General features: G+C 49.1%; 1 protein-coding gene across 13 annotated transcripts in view; it reads left to right on the top strand.

Annotated features, from left to right (window-relative positions):
- Positions 1-24,249, top strand: part of slmapa (sarcolemma associated protein a) — a 145,269-nt gene that overhangs the window by 114,474 nt on the left and 6,546 nt on the right. For 10 of the 13 annotated variants that reach the window (XM_046338315.1, XM_046338316.1, XM_046338337.1 and 7 more), the window contains 4 exons: positions 7,073-7,378; positions 8,688-8,805; positions 10,626-10,797; positions 12,153-12,287. In XM_046338315.1, the coding sequence (XP_046194271.1) occupies positions 7,073-7,378; positions 8,688-8,805; positions 10,626-10,797; positions 12,153-12,287 (731 nt within the window). Of the gene's footprint in view, positions 1-7,072; positions 7,379-8,687; positions 8,806-10,625; positions 10,798-12,152; positions 12,288-20,196; positions 20,285-24,249 lie in introns of all 13 variants that reach the window. The other 3 variants (XM_046338320.1, XM_046338325.1, XM_046338343.1) reach the window with 1 other exon arrangement.

The following is a 24,249-nucleotide window of genomic DNA, read 5'->3' on the forward strand; positions in this document are numbered from 1 at the left end:
TACATTACTATACCATACATTACATTACTATACCATGCATTGCATTATCCAACCATACATTACATTACATTACTATACCATACATTACATTACTATACCATACATTACATTACTATACCATACATTACATTACTATACCATGCATTGCATTATCCAACTATACATTTACATTTACATTTAAGTCATTTAGCAGACGCTCTTATCCAGAGCGACTTACAAATTGGTGCATTCACCTTATGACATCCAGTGGGACAGTCACTTAACAATAGTGCATCTAAAACTTAGGGGGGGTGGGGTGAGAGGGATTACTTAACCTATCCTAGGTATTCCTTAAAGAGGTGGGGTTTCAGGTGTCTCCGGAAGGTGGTGATTGACTCCGCTGTCCTGGCGTCGTGAGGGAGTTTGTTCCACCATTGGGGGGCCAGGGCAGCGAACAGTTTTGACTGGGCTGAGCGGGAGCTGTACTTCCTCAGTGGTAGGGAGGCGAGCAGGCCAGAGGTGGATGAACGCAGTGCCCTTGTTTGGGTGTAGGGCCTGATCAGAGCCTGGAGGTACTGAGGTGCCGTTCCCCTCACAGCTCCGTAGGCAAGCACCATGGTCTTGTAGCGGATGCGAGCTTCAACTGGAAGCCAGTGGAGAGAACGGAGCAGCGGGGTGACGTGAGAGAACTTGGGAAGGTTGAACACCAGACGGGCTGCGGCGTTCTGGATGAGTTGAAGGGGTTTAATGGCACAGGCAGGGAGCCCAGCCAACAGCGAGTTGCAGTAATCCAGACGGGAGATGACAAGTGCCTGGATTAGGACCTGCGCCGCTTCCTGTGTGAGGCAGGGTCGTACTCTGCGGATGTTGTAGAGCATGAACCTACAGGAACGGGCCACCGCCTTGATGTTAGTTGAGAACGACAGGGTGTTGTCCAGGATCACACCAAGGTTCTTGGCGCTCTGGGAGGAGGACACAGTGGAGTTGTCAACCGTGATGGCGAGATCATGGAACGGGCAGTCCTTCCCGGGAGGAAGAGCAGCTCCGTCTTGCCGAGGTTCAGCTTGAGGTGGTGATCCGTCATCCACACTGATATGTCTGCCAGACATGCAGAGATGCGATTCGCCACCTGGTCATCAGAAGGGGGAAAGGAGAAGATTAATTGTGTGTCGTCTGCATAGCAATGATAAGAGAGACCATGTGAGGTTATGACAGAGCCAAGTGACTTGGTGTATAGCGAGAATAGGAGAGGGCCAAGAACAGAGCCCTGGGGGACACCAGTGGTGAGAGCGCGTGGTGAGGAGACAGATTCTCGCCACGCCACCTGGTAGGAGCGACCTGTCAGGTAGGACGCAATCCAAGCGTGGGCCGCGCCGGAGATGCCCAACTCGGAGAGGGTGGAGAGGAGGATCTGATGGTTCACAGTATCGAAGGCAGCCGATAGATCTAGAAGGATGAGAGCAGAGGAGAGAGAGTTAGCTTTAGCAGTGCGGAGCGCCTCCGTGATACAGAGGAGAGCAGTCTCAGTTGAATGACTAGTCTTGAAACCTGACTGATTTGGATCAAGAAGGTCATTCAGAGAGAGATAGCGGGAGAGCTGGCCAAGGACGGCACGTTCAAGAGTTTTGGAGAGAAAAGAAAGAAGGGATACTGGTCTGTAATTGTTGACATCGGAGGGATCGAGTGTAGGTTTTTTCAGAAGGGGTGCAACTCTCGCTCTCTTGAAGACGGAAGGGACGTAGCCAACGGTCAGGGATGAGTTGATGAGCGAGGTGAGGTAAGGGAGAAGGTCTCCGGAAATGGTCTGGAGAAGAGAGGAGGGGATAGGGTCAAGCGGGCAGGTTGTTGGGCGGCCGGCCGTCACAAGACGCGAGATTTCATCTGGAGAGAGAGGGGAGAAAGAGGTCAGAGCATAGGGTAGGGCAGTGTGAGCAGAACCAGCGGTGTCGTTTGACTTAGCAAACGAGGATCGGATGTCGTCGACCTTCTTTTCAAAATGGTTGACGAAGTCATCTGCAGAGAGGGAGGAGGGGGAGGGGGCGGAGGATTCAGGAGGGAGGAGAAGGTGGCAAAGAGCTTCCTAGGGTTAGAGGCAGAAGCTTGGAATTTAGCGTGGTAGAAAGTGGCTTTAGCAGCAGAGACAGAGGAGGAAAATGTAGAGAGGAGGGAGTGAAAGGATGCCAGGTCCGCAGGGAGGCGAGTTTTCCTCCATTTCCGCTCGGCTGCCCGGAGCCCTGTTCTGTGAGCTCGCAATGAGTCATCGAGCCACGGAGCGGGAGGGGAGGACCGAGCCGGCCTGGAGGATAGGGGACATAGAGAGTCAAGGGATGCAGAGAGGGAGGAGAGGAGGGTTGAGGAGGCAGAATCAGGAGATAGGTGGGAGAAGGTTTGAGCGGAGGGAAGAGATGATAGGATGGAAGAGGAGAGAGTAGCGGGGGAGAGAGAGCGAAGGTTGGGACGGCGCGATACCATCCGAGTAGGGGCAGTGTGGGAGGTGTTGGATGAGAGCGAGAGGGAAAAGGATACAAGGCAGTGGTCGGAGACTTGGAGGGGAGTTGCAATGAGGTTAGTGGAAGAACAGCATCTAGTAAAGATGAGGTCGAGCGTATTGCCTGCCTTGTGAGTAGGGGGGAAGGTGAGAGGGTGAGGTCAAAAGAGGAGAGGAGTGGAAAGAAGGAGGCAGAGAGGAAAGAGTCAAAGGTAGACGTGGGGAGGTTAAAGTCGCCCAGAACTGTGAGAGGTGAGCCGTCCTCAGGAAAGGAGCTTATCAAGGCATCAAGCTCATTGATGAACTCTCCGAGGGAACCTGGAGGGCGATAAATGATAAGGATGTTAAGCTTGAAAGGGCTAGTGACTGTGACAGCATGGAATTCAAAGGAGGCGATAGACAGATGGGTAAGGGGAGAAAGAGAGAATGACCACTTGGGAGAGATGAGGATCCCGGTGCCACCACCCCGCTGACCAGACGCTCTCGGGGTGTGCGAGAACACGTGGGCGGACGAAGAGAGAGCAGTAGGAGTAGCAGTGTTGTCTGTGGTGATCCATGTTTCCGTCAGGGCCAAGAAGTCGAGGGACTGGAGGGAGGCATGGGCTGAGATGAACTCTGCCTTGTTGACCGCAGATTGGCAGTTCCAGAGGCTACCGGAGACCTGGAACTCCACGTGGGTCGTGCGCGCTGGGACCACCAGAGTAGGGTGGCCGCGGCCACGCGGTGAGGAGCGTTTGTATGGTCTGTGCAGAGAGGAGAGAACAGGGATAAACCGACACATAGTTGACAGGCTACAGAAGAGGCTACGCTAATGCAAGGAGATTGGAATGACAAGTGGACTACACGTCTCGAATGTTCAGAAAGTTAAGCTACGTAGCAAGAATCTTATTGACTAAAATGATTAAAATGATACAGTACTGCTGAAGTAGGCCAGCTGGCAGTGGGTGCGTTGTTGACACTACACTAATCAAGTCGTTCCGTTGAGTGTAATAGTTTCTGCAGTGTTGCTATTCGGGGCTAGCAGGCTAGCTAGCAGTGTTGTTTACGTTACGTTGCGTTAAAAGAACGACAATAGATGGCTAGCGAACCTAGAAAATCGCTCTAGACTACACAATTATCTTTGATACAAAGACGGCTATGTAGCTAGCTAAGTAGCTAGCTACGATCAAACAAATCAAACCGTTGTACTGTAATGAAAATGAAGTGAAAATGTGATACAACCTGTGAATGCGACCGGGTAGTTGAGTTCTATACAGAAGACGTTGGCTAGCGTTGGCTAGCTGTTGGCTAGCTAGCAGAGTCACCTACGTTAAGGACGACAAATAGCTGGCTAGCTAACCTCGGTAAATTAAGATAATCACTCTAAGACTACACACTCTAAACCTAAACAACACAATTATCTTGGATACGATGATACGATGATACGAAGACAGCAAAGACAGCTATGTAGCTAGCTGACACTAAACTAATCAAGTCGTTCAGTTGAGTGTAACAGTTTCTCCAGTGCAGCTAATCAGTGGACGTTAGCTAGCTGGCTAGTGAAGACTAGTGAAGACTACGTTAGGACGGCGAAATACGATAATTACGCAATTATCTTTTGATACAAAGACGGCTATGTAGCTAGCTGAGAAGAAATTGCTAAGATAAGACAAATCAAACCGTTGTGATATAATGAAATATAATGAAAAAGTTATACTACCCGTTGGAGCGACGTGCAGATGCGACCACGGGTAGATGGTTCCCGACCAGGGAACCATCTACCCGTACATTACATTACATTACATACATTACATTACTATACCATACATTACATTACTATACCATACATTACATTACTATACCATGCATTGCATTAGTATATCTTACCGTACTATACCTTTTATTACCATGCCATACATTACTATGCATCACAATACCATACCATATTTTACATTACTATACCGCGCATTACAATACCATACATTACAATACTATACCACACATTACTATACATTGCAATTCCATACTTTACATTACGATGCCATACATTACTATACCATACATTACAATAATATACCACCCATTACTATAACATATAGTACCAGTACTATACATTACTATAGCATACATTACTATACCGTACATTACATTAAACCACACATTACATTACTATACCATACATTATATTACTATACCTTACCTTATATTACATTACAATACATTACTATACCATACATTACATTAAACCATACATTACTATACCATACATTATATTACTATACCTTACCTTATATTACATTACAATACATTACTATACCATACATTACATTAAACCATACATTACTATACCATACATTATATTACTATACCTTACCTTATATTACATTACCATATATTACTATACCAAACATTACAATACATTACTATACCATACATTACTATATCATACATTACTATATCATACATTACAATACATTACATTACTATACCAAACATTACAATACATTACATTACTATATCATACATTACAATACATTACATTACTATACCATACATTACAATACATTACTATACCAAACATTACAATACATTACTATACCATACATTACTATATCATACATTACTATATTACATTACTATACATTACATTACTATACCTTACATTACATTACTATACCATACATTACATTACTATACCATACATTACATTACTATACCATACATTACATTACTATACATTCCATTACTATACATTCCATTACTATACCATACATTACATTACTATACCTTACATTACTATACCATACATTACATTACAATACCTTACATTACTATACCATACCTTACATTACTATACCATACCTTACTATACCATACATTACTATACCATACATTACTATACCATACATTACTATATCATATAATACCATGCATTGCTATACCATACAATGCTATACAATACATTACATTACTGTACCGAACATTGCAATAGCTTACATTACTATACCATACAGATACACTACATTACTATACCATACATTACATTACTATACCATACAGATACATTACTATACCATGCAGATACACTACATTACTATACCATACAGATACATTACTATACCATGCAGATACACTACATTACTATACCATGCAGATACATTACTATACCATACATTACATTACTATACCATGCAGATACACTACATTACTATACCATACATTACATTACTATACCATGCAGATACATTACTATACCATACATTACATTACTATACCATGCAGATACACTACATTACTATACCATACATTACATTACTATACCATGCAGATACATTACTATACCATACAGATACACTACATTACTATACCATACATTACATTACCATACAGATACACTACATTACTATACCATGCAGATACATTACTATACAGTGCGTACAGCAACCGTAACAAACAGATGTACCTAAATACAACCCACCCACCCCCTTATTCCACATAGTTATTAGGGCAGCGCTGAGTTTTCCTTATTCCATATAGTTATTAGGGCAGCGCTGAGTTTTCCTTATTCCACATAGTTATTAGGGCAGCGCTGAGTTTTCCTTATTCCATATAGTTATTAGGGCAGCGCTGAGTTTTCCTTATTCCATATAGTTATTAGGGCAGCGCTGAGTTTTCCTTATTCCATATAGTTATTAGGGCAGCTCTGAGTTTTCCTTATTCCATATAGTTATTAGGGCAGCGCTGAGTTTGCCTTATTCCATATAGTTATTAGGGCAGCTCTGAGTTTTCCTTATTCCATATAGTTATTAGGGCAGCTCTGAGTTTTCCTTATTCCATATAGTTATTAGGGCAGCTCTGAGTTTGGGGTGGGAATCAAACCAGCAAGCTTGTGTATGGCAACCTTCTCCACTGTGTCCTATCTAGTCCTTCTCCACTGTGTGTCCTATCTAGTCCTTCTCCACTGTGTGTCCTATCTAGTCCTTCTCCACTGTGTGTCCTATCTAGTCCTTCTCCACTGTGTGTCCTATCTAGTCCTTCTCCACTGTGTGTCCTATCTAGTCCTTCTCCACTGTGTGTCCTATCTAGTCCTTCTCCACTGTGTGTCCACTGTGTGTCCTATCTAGTCCTTCTCCACTGTGTGTCCTATCTAGTCCTTCTCCACTGTGTGTCCTATCTAGTCCTTCTCCACTGTGTGTCCTATCTAGTCCTTGTCCACTGTGTGTCCTATCTAGTCCTTGTCCACTGTGTGTCCTATCTAGTCCTTGTCCACTGTGTGTCCTATCTAGTCCTTGTCCACTGTGTGTCCTATCTAGTCCTTGTCCACTGTGTCCTATCTGTCCTTGTCCACTGTGTGTCCTATCTAGTCCTTCCACTCCACTGTGTGTCCTATCTAGTCCTTCTCCACTGTGTGTCCTATCTAGTCCTTCTCCACTGTGTGTCCTATCTATCTATCCCTTCTCCACTGTGTGTCCTATCTAGTCCTTCTCCACTGTGTCCTATCAACCCACGTCTGACAGCCCGTATATATTATTGTTGTTTACATTACACGATTGTTTCCAGGTCAGTTGGGGGAGAGATGTTCCATATGATATAGTGTATATGAAAGTATATACCATCTGTTTCCAGGTCAGTTGGGGAAGCTAGCGGTAGACATGGAGGAGCTGAAGGAGCAGAGAGAGAGCAGCATCAGCAGCACACAGGAGGAGCTGTACTCTGCTCAGGAGGAGGTGCTAGTTCTCCACCACGCCATGGAGGCCGCCACGGCCGAGAGGGAGCGAGACATCGCCGCCCTGCAGAGGGACCTGGGAGGTGTCACGGCCGAGCTGGAGAAGTGGCGTCAGGCTGCGTCGAAATACGAACAGGAGATCAACTCCCTGCAGGCCACCTTCCAACAGCAGAGCCTGCACCAGCAGAGAGCCCTCGAGCTACAAGGTACGATGCTATGCTAACCCCTAACCTTCCTAACAGCAGAGCCTGCACCAGCAGAGAGCCCTCGAGCTACAAGGTACGATGCTATGCTAACCCCTAACCTTTCCAACAGCAGAGCCTGCACCAGCAGAGAGCCCTCGAGCTACAAAGTACGATGCTATGCTAACCCCTAACCTTCCTAACAGCAGAGCCTGCACCAGCAGAGAGCCCTCGAGCTACAAGGTACGATGCTATGCTAACCCCTAACCTTCCTAACAGCAGAGCCTGCACCAGCAGAGAGCCCTCGAGCTACAAGGTACGATACTATGCTAACCCCTAACCTTTCCAATAGCAGAGCCTGATGGGTGTTCCTGATCAATTCCTTACATTATCAAAAAAAGTAAAAAAAATAAAATGTATTTATATAGCCCTTCGTACATCAGCTGATATCTCAAAGTGCTGTACAGAAACCCAGCCTAAAACCCCAAACAGCAAGCAATGCAGGTGTAGAAGCACGGTGGCTAGGAAAAACTCCCTAGAAAGGCCAAAACCTAGGAAGAAACCTAGAGAGGAACCAGGCTATGTGGGGTGGCCAGTCCTCTTCTGGCTGTGCCGGGTGGAGATTATAACAGAACATGGCCAAGATGTTCAAATGTTTATAAATGACCAGCATGGTCGAATAATAGTAAGGCAGAACAGTTGAAACTGGAGCAGCAGCATGGCCAGGTGGACTGGGGACAGCAAGGAGTCATCATGTCAGGTTGTCCTGGGGCATGGTCCTAGGGCTCAGGTCAGTTGAAACTGGAGCAGCAGCATGGCCAGGTGGACTGGGGACAGCAAGGAGTCATCATGTCAGGTAGTCCTGGGGCATGGTCCTAGGGCTCAGGTCCTCCGAGAGAGAGAAAGAAAGAGAGATGGAGATAATTAGAGAACACACACTTAGATTCACACAGGACACCGAATAGGACAGGAGAAGTACTCCAGATATAACAAACTGACCTTAGCCCCCCGACACATAAACTACTGCAGCATAAATACTGGAGGCTGAGACAGGAGGGGTCAGGAGACACTGTGGCCCCATCCGAGGACACCCCCGGACAGGGCCAAACAGGAAGACATTATCCTCCATCATATTGAATTGAAACTGACCTCTCTATACCCCAGCCAACATACTCATTTTTGTTTTTGTTGTTGTACTTTGTGATCACATCCTTGCAGCATAAAAGTTGCCAGTGTTTTGAATTCAGAAGGACTGCTATAATAATGATCTGTTTCAGTAGGAGAGTTGGAGCGTCTTCAGAAGGGCTGCTATAATAATGATCTGTTTCTGTAGGAGAGTTGGAGCGCCTTCAGAAGGGCTGTTCCAGTCTGCAGCAGGAGTGTGAGTGTCTCCGTTCTGAGAAAACGACCCTGGTGAACAGACTACACGGACTGGAGACGGACCTGGACAGGTGGGTCCACACACCGCAGACACAGCAGATTGGAGGGGGAAGGGGGGGGGGTGTTATCCCTAATGGTCAACGGAACACCTTAGCCGCTACACCAGGAAATATGTCACTACACAGAGCAATGACATCCAGAAGTGACAGTGGTAAGGTCTGCCAAGTGTTGCTTTTTGTTTGCTGCAGACCCGGCTTACTGCAGACCCGGCTTACTGCAGACCCGGCTTACTGCAGACCCGGCTTACTGCAGACCGGGCTTACTGCAGACCGGGCTTACTGCAGACCGGGCTTACTGCAGACCGGGCTTACCTGCAGACCGGGCTTACCTGCAGACCGGGCTTACCTGCAGACCGGGCTTACCTGCAGACCGGGCTTACCTGCAGACCGGGCTTACCTGCAGACCGGGCTTACCTGCAGACCGGGCTTACCTGCAGACCGGGCTTACCTGCAGACCGGGCTTACCTGCAGACCGGGCTTACCTGCAGACCGGGCTTACCTGCAGACCGGGCTTACCTGCAGACCGGGCTTACCTGCAGACCGGGCTTACCTGCAGACCGGGCTTACCTGCAGACCGGGCTTACCTGCAGACCGGGCTTACCTGCAGACCGGGCTTACCTGCAGACCGGGCTTACCTGCAGACCGGGCTTACCTGCAGACCGGGCTTACCTGCAGACCGGGCTTACCTGCAGACCGGGCTTACTGCAGACTGGGTCTCTTCCTATAGCTAGGCCCGGTGGGGTGCGAATCCACCTTTCTAACTGAATTAAGCGAGGAAGCGCAACTGCCTATACAATGGGAGGGACATTTTAGGAAACACTCATCTCTATCTGATGTAAGACTTCTACTAGTGTTCCACTTCTAGGTGTATTGTCAAAGGAGGAGTCTGAGTGGAAGGGTTACCGTTTCAGACCTCTGAGCTGCAGCAGGGTTACCGTTTCAGACCTCTGAGCTGCAGCAGGGTTACCGTTTCAGACCTCTGAGCTGCAGCAGGGTTACCGTTTCAGACCTCTGAGCTGCAGCAGGGTTACCGTTTCAGACCTCGGTCTCCTGGTTGTCGGTCTCCTGGTTGTCGGTCTACTGGTTGTCGGTCCCCTGGTTGTCGGTCCCCTGGTTGTTGGTCCCCTGGTTGTCGGTCCCCTGGTTGTCGGTCCCCTGGTTGTCGGTCCCCTGGTTGTCGGTCCCCTGGTTGTCGGTCCCCTGGTTGTCGGTCTACTGGTTGTCGGTCCCCTGGTTGTCGGTCCCCTGGTTGTCGGTCCCCTGGTTGTCGGTCCCCTGGTTGTCGGTCTCCTGGTTGTCGGTCCACTGGTTCCTGGTTGTCGGTCCCCTGGTTGTCGGTCCCCTGGTTGTCGGTCCCCTGGTTGTCGGTCCCCTGGTTGTCGGTCCCCTGGTTGTCGGTCTCCTGGTTGTCGGTCTACTGCCCTATCTGCAGAGACGCTGGAAAGAGTCAAACAGATTTTAGCTGCCTCTGCTCTCTGTCAGTCTCCAAGTCTCTGCTGCTACTCAACACTCCTTCATGTTGAAATCTTTCATCACAGTCAGCGCTATCGGAGGGTGGATGAGTAGTGCTATTGGGGGTTGTGCTAGCCTGGTACGGTGTGGGTGGATAACCTGTCAGCTATTTATTAGCTGGGTGGGTGTGAGGGCTTCAACAGCGGCAGTGTGCAGGAGCTGACTTGGGACAGAGGCAGCATGGAGAGGAGGGAAGGAGAGTGATGGAGGGGGGAGAGAGCAGTTGAAATGTTGAGCGTAAGCTGAAGTACAACAGACTAAACTTATTGTTACTTAACTATCCATCCATGTGCTTGACCACCTGTCCTCCCTCTTCTCAGTTCCAGGGAGCAGACTGCCAGTCTGAACAGCAGTCTTCAGTTACTGGAGAAGTCCCAGGGAGAGATGCAGAGTAGACTGGGCTCACTGCAGGACCAACACCTCCTGGATGCTAACAAGCTGCAGTCACAGCTAACCCAGGCTGCTAGCAGGACACAGAGCCTGCAGAGAGAGGTATGATACAGTACACACACAGCTAACCCAGGCTGCTAGCAGGACACAGAGCCTGGTACTAGCCTCACAGCTATCCCTGGTACCAGCCTCACAGCTATCCCTGGTACCAGCCACGCAGCTATCCCTGGTACCAGCCACGCAGCTATCCCTGGTACCAGCCACGCAGCTATCCCAGGTACCAGCCACGCAGCTATCCCTGGTACCAGCCACGCAGCTATCCCTGGTACCAGCCACGCAGCTATCCCTGGTACCAGCCACGCAGCTATCCCTGGTACCAGCCACGCAGCTATCCCTGGTACCAGCCACGCAGCTATCCCTGGTACCAGCCACGCAGCTATCCCTGGTACCAGCCACGCAGCTATCCCTGGTACCAGCCACACAGCTATCCCTGGTACCAGCCACACAGCTATCCCTGGTACCAGCCACACAGCTATCCCTGGTACCAGCCACACAGCTATCCCTGGTACCAGCCACACAGCTATCCCAGGTACCAGCCACACAGCTATCCCAGGTACCAGCCACACAGCTATCCCAGGTACCAGCCACACAGCTATCCCAGGTACCAGCCACACAGCTATCCCAGGTACCAGCCACACAGCTATCCCAGGTACCAGCCACACAGCTATCCCAGGTACCAGCCACACAGCTATCCCTGGTACCAGCCACACAGCTATCCCTGGTACCAGCCACACAGCTATCCCTGGTACCAGCCACACAGCTATCCCTGGTACCAGCCACACAGCTATCCCTGGTACCAGCCACACAGCTATCCCTGGTACCAGCCACACAGCTATCCCTGGTACCAGCCACACAGCTATCCCTGGTACCAGCCAAACAGCTATCCCAGGTACCAGCCACACAGCTATCCCAGGTACCAGCCACACAGCGATCCCAGGTACCAGCCACACAGCGATCCCTGGTACCAGCCACACAGCGATCCCTGGTACCAGCCACACAGCGATCCCTGGTACCAGCCACACAGCGATCCCTGGTACCCAGCCACACAGCGATCCCTGGTACCAGCCACACAGCGATCCCTGGTACCAGCCACACAGCTATCCCTGGTACCAGCCACACAGCTATCCCTGGTACCAGCCACACAGCTATCCCAGGTACCAGCCACACAGCGATCCCAGTTACCAGCCACACAGCGATCCCTGGTACCAGCCACACAGCGATCCCTGGTACCAGCCACACAGCGATCCCTGGTACCAGCCACACAGCGATCCCTGGTACCCAGCCACACAGCGATCCCTGGTACCAGCCACACAGCTATCCCAGGTACCAGCCACACAGCTATCCCAGGTACCAGATGAATCTCACCTGAATCTTTTTCTCCCTCTCTCCAACCCCAGTATGAGGACACCCAGACCTTGCTATCTGACCTGCGGCAGCGTTACGACAGGACAGAGCAGGAGAAACGCTCCATCAACGAGGAGCTGGAACAGTGTAAATTCAACCTCAAACTGCTGCAGGACAAGGGCAAGAATGTGAGTAGTGACCTCATTTCCTGTCCAGAAGTCACCAGGCCTTTTCTCTGTCTCTCTCTGTGTGGTTCATTTACTACACTACATAGGCAAGTCAGTTAAGAACAAATTCTTATTTACAATGACGGTCCGACCCCGGCCAAACCCGGACGACGCTGGGCCAATTGTGCTTCCGCACTATGGGACTCCCAATCACGGCCGGATGTTGATTCGGCCTGGATTCGAACCAGGTACTGCAGTGACACCTCTGCGCCACTCGGGAGCCCTGTTTGAGTCAGTCACCTGTTTGTTTACAAAGTAGCACAAAAAAACGTAAAACGGGAGCTTCTTCAAGTGAGTTACTCCTGCAACTTAAGTGAGGCGTTCAGGTTACTTGTATGAAATTCACTACTAATGTTTGCAAGCTTTAATACAACGTATTCAGAAACTATTCAGACCCTTTGATTTTTCTACATTTTGTTACATTACAGCCTTAATTCTAAAATTGCTTAAATATATTTTTCCCCCTCAATCTACATGCAATACCCCATAATGAAAAACAGGTTTGAATACATTTGTGCAAATTTATTCTAAATAAATAAACAAATACCTTATTTACGTAAGTATTCAGACCCTTTTGCTGTGAGACTCAACATTGAGCTCAGGTGCATCCTGTTTCCATTGATCAACGTTGAGATGTTTCTACAACTTCATTGGAGTCCACCTGTGGTAAATTAAATTGATTGGACATGATTTGGATAGACACACACCTGTCTATATAAGGTCCCACAGTTGACAGGTGTCGAGGCAAAGATCTGGGAAGGGTATCAAAACATTTCTGCAGCATTAAAGGTCCCCAAGAGCACAGTAACCTCCATTCTTAAATGGAAGAAGTTTGGAACCACCAAGACTCTTCCTAGCTGGCTGCCCGTCAGGCCTTTATGGTAGAGTGGCCAGACAGACGCCACTCTTCAGGAAAAGGCACATGACAGCCCGCTTGGAGTTTGCCGAAGGGCACCTAAAGGACAATGACCTTGAGAAATAAGATTCTCTGGCCTGATGAAGCCAAGATTGAACTCTTTGGCCTGAATGCCAAGCGTTAAGTCTGGAGGAAACCTGGCACCATCCCTACGGTGAAGCATGGTGGTGGCAGCATTATGCTGTGGGGATCAGTGCCAGGGACTGGGAGACTAGTCAGGATCGAGGGAAAGATGAACGGAGCAAAGTCCAGAGATATCCTTGAAGTAGCTGAAAGTTAGCAACAGTCCCACACAAATTTCCATGTCTGTGAGTCCAATTATTAGAATTACAGTTGTATGGTCTGCTGGTTCTGTTTATTCCTGCTATTGTCAGTAGTTCTGTTTTATTCCTGCTATTGTCAGTCAGCTCAGAAGTAATTTCTTAAGAGACTGAAGTCATCACTCAGCACGTTGAACATATTCGGCAACTTTTGATCTGCCAACATCCATCAGGGCTCCTGAGTGGCGCAGTGGTCTAAGGCACTGCATCTCAGTGCATGAGGTGTCACTACAGTGCCTGTATCACATCCGGACGTAATTGGGAGTCTCATAGCGCGCGGCGCAAATTTGGCCCATAGTCGTCCCGGGTTTGGCCGGAGTAGGTCGTCAGTGTAAATAATAATTTGTTCTTAACTGACTTGCCTAGTTAAATAAAGGTTAAATATATATTTGAACAAAACAAATCCGTGTTAGGGACTGACATGGGAGTATTTAAAAAAGTTTGGAAGACAGAACTGTCTTCCAAAACTATCTTCAAAAGTCATTTCTGTTAGGTCGCAAAGTCCAGAAGTTGTCATCAGATGTGGTGATGGGTAACTGTGGGTTCTTCTTTTTTTGAGCCTCTCTTTGGGCAACTTTACAAAAAATCCTGGTGGAAGGACTTGTGTCAGAAATCAACCCTACTGTGTTTAGGATGGGGAACACAATACAGTCTGGCTCCTGCTTCTAGAACCCCTCTGTCCTGATTAACAAATAACACACACAAATATCCTGGGACACCAAATCAATCTCAGTCCTGGGACACCAAATCAATCTCAGTCCTGGGACACCAAATCAATCTCAGTCCTGGGACACCAAATCAATCTCAGTCCTGGGACACCAAATCAATCTCAGTCCTGGGACACCAAATCAATCTCAGTCCTGGGACATCAAATCAATCTCAGTCCTGGGACATCAAATCAATCTCAGTCCTGGGACATCAAATCAATCTCAGTCCTGGGACACCAAATCAATCTCAGTCCTGGGACACCAAATCAATCTCAGTCCTGGGACACCAAATCAATCTCAGTCCTGGGACACCAAATCAATCTCAGTCCTGGGACACCAAATCAATCTCAGTCCTGGGACACCAAATCAATCTCAGTCCTGGGACACCAAATCAATCTCAGTCCTGGGACACCAAATCAATCTCAGTCCTGGGACATCAAATCAATCTCAGTCCTGGGACATCAAATCAATCTCAGTCCTGGGACACCAAATCAATCTCAGTCCTGGGACACCAAATCAATCTCAGTCCTGGGACATCAAATCAATCTCAGTCCTGGGACATCAAATCAATCTCAGTCCTGGGACACCAAATCAATCTCAGTCCTGGGACATCAAATCAATCTCAGTCCTGGGACATCAAATCAACAAGACGGGGATTCAATCTGATCACGTTTTGTCGACAATGCATCATTTTTAAAGGCACTTTTCCTGCATTGGTTGGAGCCCATGTTCACAGTAAACGTTGCTGGCTCAAACAGAAACTGACATTTAAAATGTAGCGTTGTGGACACAGCAGGATCTGGTTGAATCCCGGGTGAGAGTGATCTGCTTTCATAATCGTTGTACGCAGTTTGTTCTAGTGTGTTTGTTAAACCCCACTCTCTCTCTCTCTCTCTCTCACACTGTCCTTCTCCTTGTCCCATACTCTTACTGTTGTTGTGTTCAGCTTCTAGGTGTGGTGTGACATATACAGTTGAAGTCAGAAGTTTACATACATACACTTTAGCCAAATACATTTAAACTCAGTTTTTCACAATTCCTGACATTTAATCCTAGTAAAAAATTCCCTGTTTTAGGTCAGTTTGGATCACCACTTTATTTTAAGAATGTGAAATGTCAGAATAATAGTAGAGTGATTTATTTCAGATTTCTTTCATCACATTCCTAGTGGGTCAGAAGTTTACATGCACTCAATTAGTATTTGGTAGCATTGCATTTAAATAGTTTAACTTGGGTCAAACGTTTCGGGTAGCTTTCCACAAGCTTCCCACAATAAGTTGGGTGAATTTTGGCCCATTCCTCCTGACAGAGCTGGTGTAACTGAGTCAGGTTTGTAGGCCTCCTTGCTCGCACACACTTTTTCAGTTCTGCCCACACATTTTCTATAGGATTGAGGTCAGGGCTTTGTGATGACCACTCCAATACCTTGACTTTGTTGTCCTTAAGCCAATTTGCCACAACTTTGGAAGTATGCTTGGGGTCATTGTCCATTTGGAAGACCCATTTGCGACCAAGCTTTAACTTCCTGACTGAGGTCTTGAGATGTTGCTTCAATATATCCACATCATTTTCCTCCCTCATGAAGCCATCTATTTTGTGTAGTGCAGCAGCCCCTCCTGCAGCAAAGCACCCCAACAACATGATGCTGCCACCCTCGTGCTTCACGGTTTGAAAGCACTCCCCCTTTTTCCTCCAAACATAACAATGGTCATTATGGCCAAACAGTTATATTTTTGTTTCATCAGACCAGAGGACATATCTCCAAAAAGTATGATCTTTGTCCCCATGTGCAGTTGCAAACCGTAGTCTGGCTTTGCATGCTATTGTTTGTACAGATGAACGTGGTACCTTCAGGTGTTTGGAAATCGCTCCCAAGAATGAACCAGACTTGTGGAGGTCTGGACTTGTGGCTGATTTCTTTTGATTTAACCTGTGATGTCAAGCAAAGAGGCACAGAGTGGTTGAAAAACGAGTTTTAATGACTCCAACCTAAGTGTATGTAAACTTCCGACTTCAACTTTATCTATCGCTGTGTTCAGCGACATGTATCTATATATACCTGTGTGTTCAGCTTCTAGGTGTGGTGTGACATGTATCTATACCTGTGTTCAGCTTCTAGATGTGGTGTGACATGTATCTATACCTGTGTTCAGCTTCTAGATGTGGTGTGACATGTATCTATACCTGTGTTCAGCTTCTAGATGTGGTGTGACATGTATCTATACCTGTGTTCAGCTTCTAGATGTGGTGTGACATGTATCTATACCTGTGTTCAGCTTCTAGATGTGGTGTGACATGTATCTATATATACCTGTGTGTTCAGCTTCTAGATGTATCCTCCTCCTGCCCATCCTGCTCCTTCTGCCCTTTCCTCCTATCCTCCTCCTCCTGCCCTTTCCTCCTATCCTGCTCCTTCTGCCCTTTCCTCCTATCCTCCTCCTTCTGCCCTTTCCTCCTATCCTCCTCCTCCTGCCCATCCTGCTCCTTCTGCCCTTTCCTCCTATCCTCCTCCTTCTGCCCTTTCCTCCTATCCTCCTCCTTCTGCCCTTTCCTCCTGTCCTCCTCCTCCTTCTGCCCTTTCCTCCTGTCCTCCTCCTCCTTCTGCCCTATCCTCCTCCTCCTGCCCCATCCTCCTCCTCCTGCCCTATCCTCCTCCTGCCCTCCTGCCCTATCCTCCTCCTTCTGCCCTATCCTCCTCCTTCTGCCCTATCCTCCTCCTCCTGCCCTATCCTCCTCCTCCTCCCCCCTATCCTCCTCCCTTCTGCCCTATCCTCCTCTCTTCTGCCCTATCCTCCCTTCTGCCCTATCCTCCTCCTCCTCCTGCCCTATCCTCCTCCTTCTGCCCTATCCTCCTCCTCCTCCTCCTCCTCTGCCCTATCCTCCTCCTTCTGCCCTATCCTCCTATCCTCCTCCTCCTCCTTCCCCTATCCTCCTATCCTCCTCCTTCTGCCCTATCCTCCTCCTTCTGCCCTATCCTCCTCCTCCTGCCCTATCCTCCTCCTTCTGCCCTATCCTCCTATCCTCCTCCTTCTGCCCTATCCTCCTCCTTCTCCTTCTGCCCTATCCTCCTATCCTCCTCCTCCTGCCCTATCCTCCTCCTTCTGCCCTATCCTCCTATCCTCCTCCTTCTGCCCTATCCTCCTCCTTCTGCCCTATCCTCCTCCTCCTGCCCTATCCTCCTATCCTCCTCCTCCTGCCCTATCCTCCTATCCTCCTCCTGCCCTATCCTCCTCCTCTGCCCTATCCTCCTCCTTCTGCCCTATCCTCCTCCTTCTGCCCTATCCTCCTATCCTCCTCCTTCTGCCCTATCCTCCTATCCTCCTCCTTCTGCCCTATCCTCCTATCCTCCTCCTCCTGCCCTATCCTCCTATCCTCCTCCTCTGCCCTATCCTCCTATCCTCCTCCTCCTGCCCTATCCTCCTCCTTCTGCCCTATCCTCCTATCCTCCTCCTTCTGCCCTATCCTCCTCCTTCTGCCCTATCCTCCTATCCTCCTTCTGCCCTATCCTCCTCTCCTCCTTCTGCCCTATCCTCCTATCCTCCTTCTGCCCTATCCTCCTCTCCTCCTGCCCTATCCTCCTCTCCTTCTGCCCTATCCTCCTCTCCTTCTGCCCTATCCTCCTCTCCTTCTGCCCTATCCTCCTCTCCTCCTGCCCTATCCTCCTCTCCTCCTGCCCTATCCTCCTCTCCTCCTGCCCTATCCTCCTCTCCTCCGGCCCTATCCTCCTATGCTCCTTTCCTCCTGCCCTATCCTCCTATTCTCCTCTCCTCCTGCCCTATCCTCCTCTCCTTCTGCCCTATCCTCCTCTCCTCCGGCCCTATCCTCCTATGCTCCTTTCCTCCTGCCCTATCCTCCTGCCCTATCCTCTTATTCTCCTCTCCTCCTGCCCTATCCTCCTCTCCTCCTGCCCTATCCTCCTCTCCTCCTCCTGCCCTATCCTCCTCTCCTCCTGCCCTATCCTCCTCTCCTCCTGCCCTATCCTCCTCCCTCCTGCCCTATCCTCCTCCTCCTCCTCCTCCTATCCTCCTCCCTCCTCCTCCTGCCCTATCCTCCTCTCCTCCTGCCCTATCCTCCTCTCCTTCTGCCCTATCCTCCTCTCCTCCTGCCCTATCCTCCTCTCCTTCTGCCCTATCCTCCTCTCCTTCTGCCCTATCCTCCTCTCCTTCTGCCCTATCCTCCTCTCCTCCTGCCCTATCCTCCTCTCCTCCTGCCCTATCCTCCTCTCCTCCTGCCCTATCCTCCTCTCCTCCTGCCCTATCCTCCTCTCCTCCTGCCCTATCCTCCTCTCCTCCTGCCCTTATTCTCCTCTCCTCCTGCCCCATCCTCCTCCCTCCTGCCCTATCCTCCTCTCCTCCTGCCCTATCCTCCTCTCCTCCTGCCCCATCCTCCTCTCCTCCTGCCCTATCCTCCTCCTGCCCTCTCCTCCTCTCCTCCTGCCCTATTCTCCTCCTGCCCTATTCTCCTCCTGCCCTATCCTCCTCTCCTCCTGCCCCATCCTCCTCTCCTCCTGCCCCATCCTCCTCTCCTCCTGCCCCATCCTCCTCTCCTCCTGCCCTATCCTCCTCTCCTCCTGCCCCATCCTCCTCTCCTCCTGCCCTATCCTCCTCTCCTTCTCCTGCCCTATCCTCCTCTCCTCTCTTCTGCCCTATCCTCCTCTCCTCCTGCCCTCTCCTCCTGCCCTCCCCTCCTGCCCTATCCTCCTCTCCTCCTGCCCTATCCTCCTCTCCTCCTGCCCTATCCTCCTCTCCTCCTGCCCTATCCTCCTCTCCTCCTGCCCTATCCTCCTCCTGCCCTATCCTCTTATCCTCCTCTCCTCCTGCCCTCTCCTCCTGCCCCATCCTCCTCTCCTGCCCTATTCTCCTCCTGCCCCATCCTCCTCTCCTCCTGCCCCATCCTCCTCTCCTCCTGCCCCATCCTCCTCTCCTCCTGCCCCATCCTCCTCTCCTCCTGCCCCATCCTCCTCTCCTCCTGCCCCATCCTCCTCTCCTCCTGCCCCATCCTCCTCTCCTCCTGCCCCATCCTCCTCTCCTCCTGCCCCATCCTCCTCTCCTCCTGCCCTATCCTCCTCTCCTCCTGCCCTATTCTCCTCCTGCCCTATCCTCTTATTCTCCTCTCCTCCGGCCCTATCCTCCTCTCCTCCTGCCCTCTCCTCCTCCCTCTCCTCCTGCCCTATCCTCCTCTCCTCCTGCCCCATCCTCCTCTCCTCCTGCCCCATCCTCCTCTCCTCCTGCCCCATCCTCCTCTCCTCCTGCCCCATCCTCCTCTCCTGCCCTATTCTCCTCCTGCCCCATCCTCCTCTCCTCCTGCCCCATCCTCCTCCTCCTGCCCCATCCTCCTCCCTCCTGCCCCATCCTCCTCTCCTCCTGCCCCATCCTCCTCTCCTCCTGCCCCATCCTCCTCTCCTCCTGCCCCATCCTCCTCTCCTCCTGCCCTATCCTCTCCTCCTCCTCCTGCCCCATCCTCCTCTCCTCCTGCCCCATCCTCCTCTCCTGCCCTTCCCTCCTCCCCATCCTCCCTCCTGCCCCATCCTCCTCTCCTCCTGCCCTATCCTCCTCTCCTCCTGCCCTATCCTCCTCTCCTCCTGCCCTATCCTCCTCTCCTCCTGCCCTATCCTCCTCTCCTCCTGCCCTATCCTCCTCTCCTCCTGCCCTATCCTCTTATTCTCCTCCTTCCCCTATCCTCCTCCTCCTGCCCTCTCCTCCTGCCCTCCCCTCCTGCCCTATCCTCCTCTCCTCCTGCCCCATCCTCCTCTCCTCCTCCCATCCTCCTCTCTGCCCTATTCTCCTCCTGCCCCATCCTCCTCCTCAGTTTTCTGTTTATTTATTCATTTAGATTATTTTCCCATTTATTGATTTAGTTTTGATGAGTTTATAACAATTTATTATTCTATTTGATTATTGTCTCTGATTGATCCCTCCCTCCTTTAGCCATCCATATTGCAGCCTGTCCAAGCCATTTTCATCAGCCTTATCCTGGCCTTGCTGTATTGGTGCTTCAGCCAGTTGTGGTAGAAAGGTACACCCGACGTTCTGTTGAGTTGGTGTCGTCTCTCACCTGTTGTCTTCATCATTCTGTTCCTCCTCTCCTCCTCCCTATTCAGTCCTGCATCCTCTATCATCCTCATTGAACCACTCCTCCTCTCAGCCTGCCCCATCCTCCTCTCAACACTGAGAACTAACACTAAACACCAACACTGGGGAGAACTAACACCTGGGGATCCTCCTAACACTCCTGAACTAACACTCCTCCTGAACTATCCTAAACACCAACACTGGAAATCCTCCTCACTAAACACCAACACTCCTCCTGCCCTAACACTGGGAAGAACTAACCTCCTCACCAACCTGCCCCAACCTCCTCTCCTCCTAAACACCAACACTGGGAAGAACTAACCTAAACACCAACACTCCTCCTGAACCATCCTAAACACCAACACTGGGGAGAACCTAACACTCCTGCACCAACACTGGGAAGAACTAACCCCATCCTCCTCTCCACCAACACTGGGGAGAACTAACACTAAACACCAACACTCCTGCCCTAACCTCTCTCCACCTGCCCTATTCTCCGGGAGAACTAACACTTAACACCAACACTGGGAAGAACTAACACTAAACACCAACACTGGGGAGAACTAACACTCCTCACCAACACCTCCTGCCCTATCCTCCTCTCCTCCTGAACTCCTCACTCCTGCACCAATTCTCTGGGAAGAACTAACACTAAACACCAACACTGGGGAGAACTAACACCTGGGGAGAACTAACACTCCTGAGAACCTCCTCACCTCCTGGAGAACTAACACTCCTGGGGAGAACTAACACCCTAAACACCAACCCTGAGGAGAACCAACACTGGGGAGAACTAACACTCCTGCCAACACTCCGGCCCTACTAACACTCCTGCACCAACACTCCTCCTGAACTAACACTCCTCACCAACCCTGCCCTCCAACACTGGGGAGAACTCCTCCTCCTGCCCCAACACTCCTCCACTAAACACCAACCTCACTGGGAGAACCCTAAACCTCCACTGGGGAGAACTAACACCTCTCCTCCTGCCCTATCCTCCTCTCCTCCTGCCCTACCTCCTCTCCTCCTAACACTAAACCCCAACACTGGGGAGAACTAACACTCCGGCCCCAACACTGGGGAGAACTAACACTTAACCCCAACACTGGGGAGAACTAACACTCTCAACCTCCAACACTGGGGATTTTTAGAACTAACACTAAACACCAACACTTTCTGTTTACTTATTCATTTAATTATTTTCCCAACACTGGGTTTTGAGAGTTTATAACAATTTATTATTCACCATTATTGTCACTGAGAACCCTAACCTAAACACCAACAGCTGGGGAGAATTTTCATCAGCCTTATCCTGGCCTTGCTGTATTGGTGCTTCAGCCAGTTGGGGAGAAAACACTAAACACCAACACTGAGTTGGTGTCGAACTCTCCTGTTGTCTTCATCATTCTGTTCTCTAACTCTAAACACCAACACTCATTGAAACTAACCTAAACACCAACACTGGGGAGAACTAACACTAAACACCAACACTGGGGAGAACTAACACTAAACACCAACACTGGGGAGAACTAACACTGGGAAGAACTAACACTAAACACCAACACTGGGAAGAACTAACACTAAACACCAACACTGGGGAGAACTAACACTGGGAAGAACTAACACTAAACACCAACACTGGGGAGAACTAACACTAAACACCAACACTGGGAAGAACTAACACTAAACACCAACACTGGGAAGAACTAACACTAAACACCAACACTGGGGAGAACTAACACTGGGGAGAACTAACACTGGGAAGAACTAACACTAAACACCAACACTGGGGAGAACTAACACTAAACACCAACACTGGGGAGAACTAACACTAAACACCAACACTGGGGAGAACTAACACTGGGGAGAACTAACACTAAACACCAACACTGGGGAGAACTAACACTAAACACCAACACTAAGAACTAACACTAAACACCAACACTGGGGAGAACTAACACTAAACACCAACACTGGGGAGAACTAACACTAAACACCAACACTGGGGAGAACTAACACTAAACACCAACACTGGGGAGAACTAACACTGGGGAGAACTAACACTGGGGAGAACTAACACTGGGGAGAACTAACACTAAACACCAACACTGGGGAGAACTAACACTAAACACCAACACTGGGGAGAACCAACACTGGGGAGAACTAACACTAAACCCCAACACTGGGGAGAACTAACACTAAACCCCAACACTGGGGAGAACTAACACTAAACACCAACACTGGGGAGAACTAACACTAAACACCAACACTGGGGAGAACTAACACTGGGGAGAACTAACACTAAACACCAACACTGGGGAGAACTAACACTGGGGAGAACTAACACTAAACACCAACACTGGGGAGAACTAACACTGAGGAGAACTAACACTAAACACCAACACTGAGGAGAACTAACACTAAACACCAACACTGAGGAGAACCAACACTGGGGAGAACTAACACTAAACACCAACACTGGGGAGAACTAACACTAAACACCAACCCTGAGGAGAACCAACACTGGGGAGAACTAACACTAAACACCAACACTGGGGAGAACTAACACTAAACACCAACACTGGGGAGAACTAACACTAAACACCAACCCTGAGGAGAACCAACACTGGGGAGAACTAACACTAAACACCAACACTGAGGAGAACCAACACTGGGGAGAACTAACACTAAACCTGGGGCTGGTCAATTCTGGTTCTGAAGGACCGAAATCCTGAAACAGTTCTGAGTTTGTTTCTACCTGGTAGTTAATGTCCCACGCTCACCAGGTCTGCGTTTACACAGACCGCTTAATAACTGATATTATTATCCAAAGATCAGAATTGGGCTGCCTGTGTAAACACAGCCCTATTGACCCAGGTCAGGTGAAGTGTTTTGGCACTCCAGGACCTGAGTTGAACGGCCTTGTTTAGACCAGGGGGAAGACAACCCTGTACCTGGAGTGATGCCATTACTGCAGGGTTTTGTTCCAACTAGGCACCACGTCTGACCAACTGAGCTAACTGATCAGTTCAGCGATCAACTAAATTTAAACACACCTGGTTTTCCATGTTGGTTAAATCAAAAACATGAAGTGGATACGGCACTCCAGGATCATGGATGACCTACCCTTGGTCTCTGTCCAGTCAGTCTCCTACTGCACTGTTTCCCAGCTCCGGTCTTCCAGTACCCCCAACACTACATATTTTCATTGTGGCCCCGGATGAGCACACCTGATGTTGGAAAACACTGTTCGACTAATGCAGCCTGCCGTCTGTCTTGCTGGGATCACTAGCTCACCAAGGCTAATTCTGGGGGATTGTTTCACCTTTTCACTTATTTTTTAAAAAAAATTCTCATTATTGCTTTATGACCAGCATACTTAATGTCCTTTATGACCAGAATACTTAATGTACTTTATGACCAGCATACTTAATGTACTTTATGACCAGCATACTTAATGTCCTTTATGACCAGCATACTTAATGTCCTTTATGACCAGCAAACTTAATGTACTTTATGACCAGCATACTTAATGTCCTTTATGACCAGAATACTTAATGTACTTTATGACCAGAATACTTAATGTCCTTTATGACCAGAATACTTAATGTACTTTATGACTAGCATACTTAATGTACTTTATGACCAGCAAACTTAATGTACTTTATGACTAGCATACTTAATGTACTTTATGACTAGCATACTTAATGTACTTTATGACCAGCATACTTATTGTACTTTATGACCAGCATACTTAATGTACTTAATGGCCGTCACACTTTATGACCATCATACCCTATTGCCATCATACCCTATGACCGCCATGCCCTATGACCGCCATGCCCTATGACCGCCATACCACCACCATACCCTATGACCGCCAAGCCCTATGACCGCCAAGCCCTATGA

The sequence above is a fragment of the Oncorhynchus gorbuscha genome, linkage group LG03 (assembly GCF_021184085.1).
Source record: "Oncorhynchus gorbuscha isolate QuinsamMale2020 ecotype Even-year linkage group LG03, OgorEven_v1.0, whole genome shotgun sequence".
Taxonomy (NCBI): domain Eukaryota; kingdom Metazoa; phylum Chordata; class Actinopteri; order Salmoniformes; family Salmonidae; genus Oncorhynchus; species Oncorhynchus gorbuscha.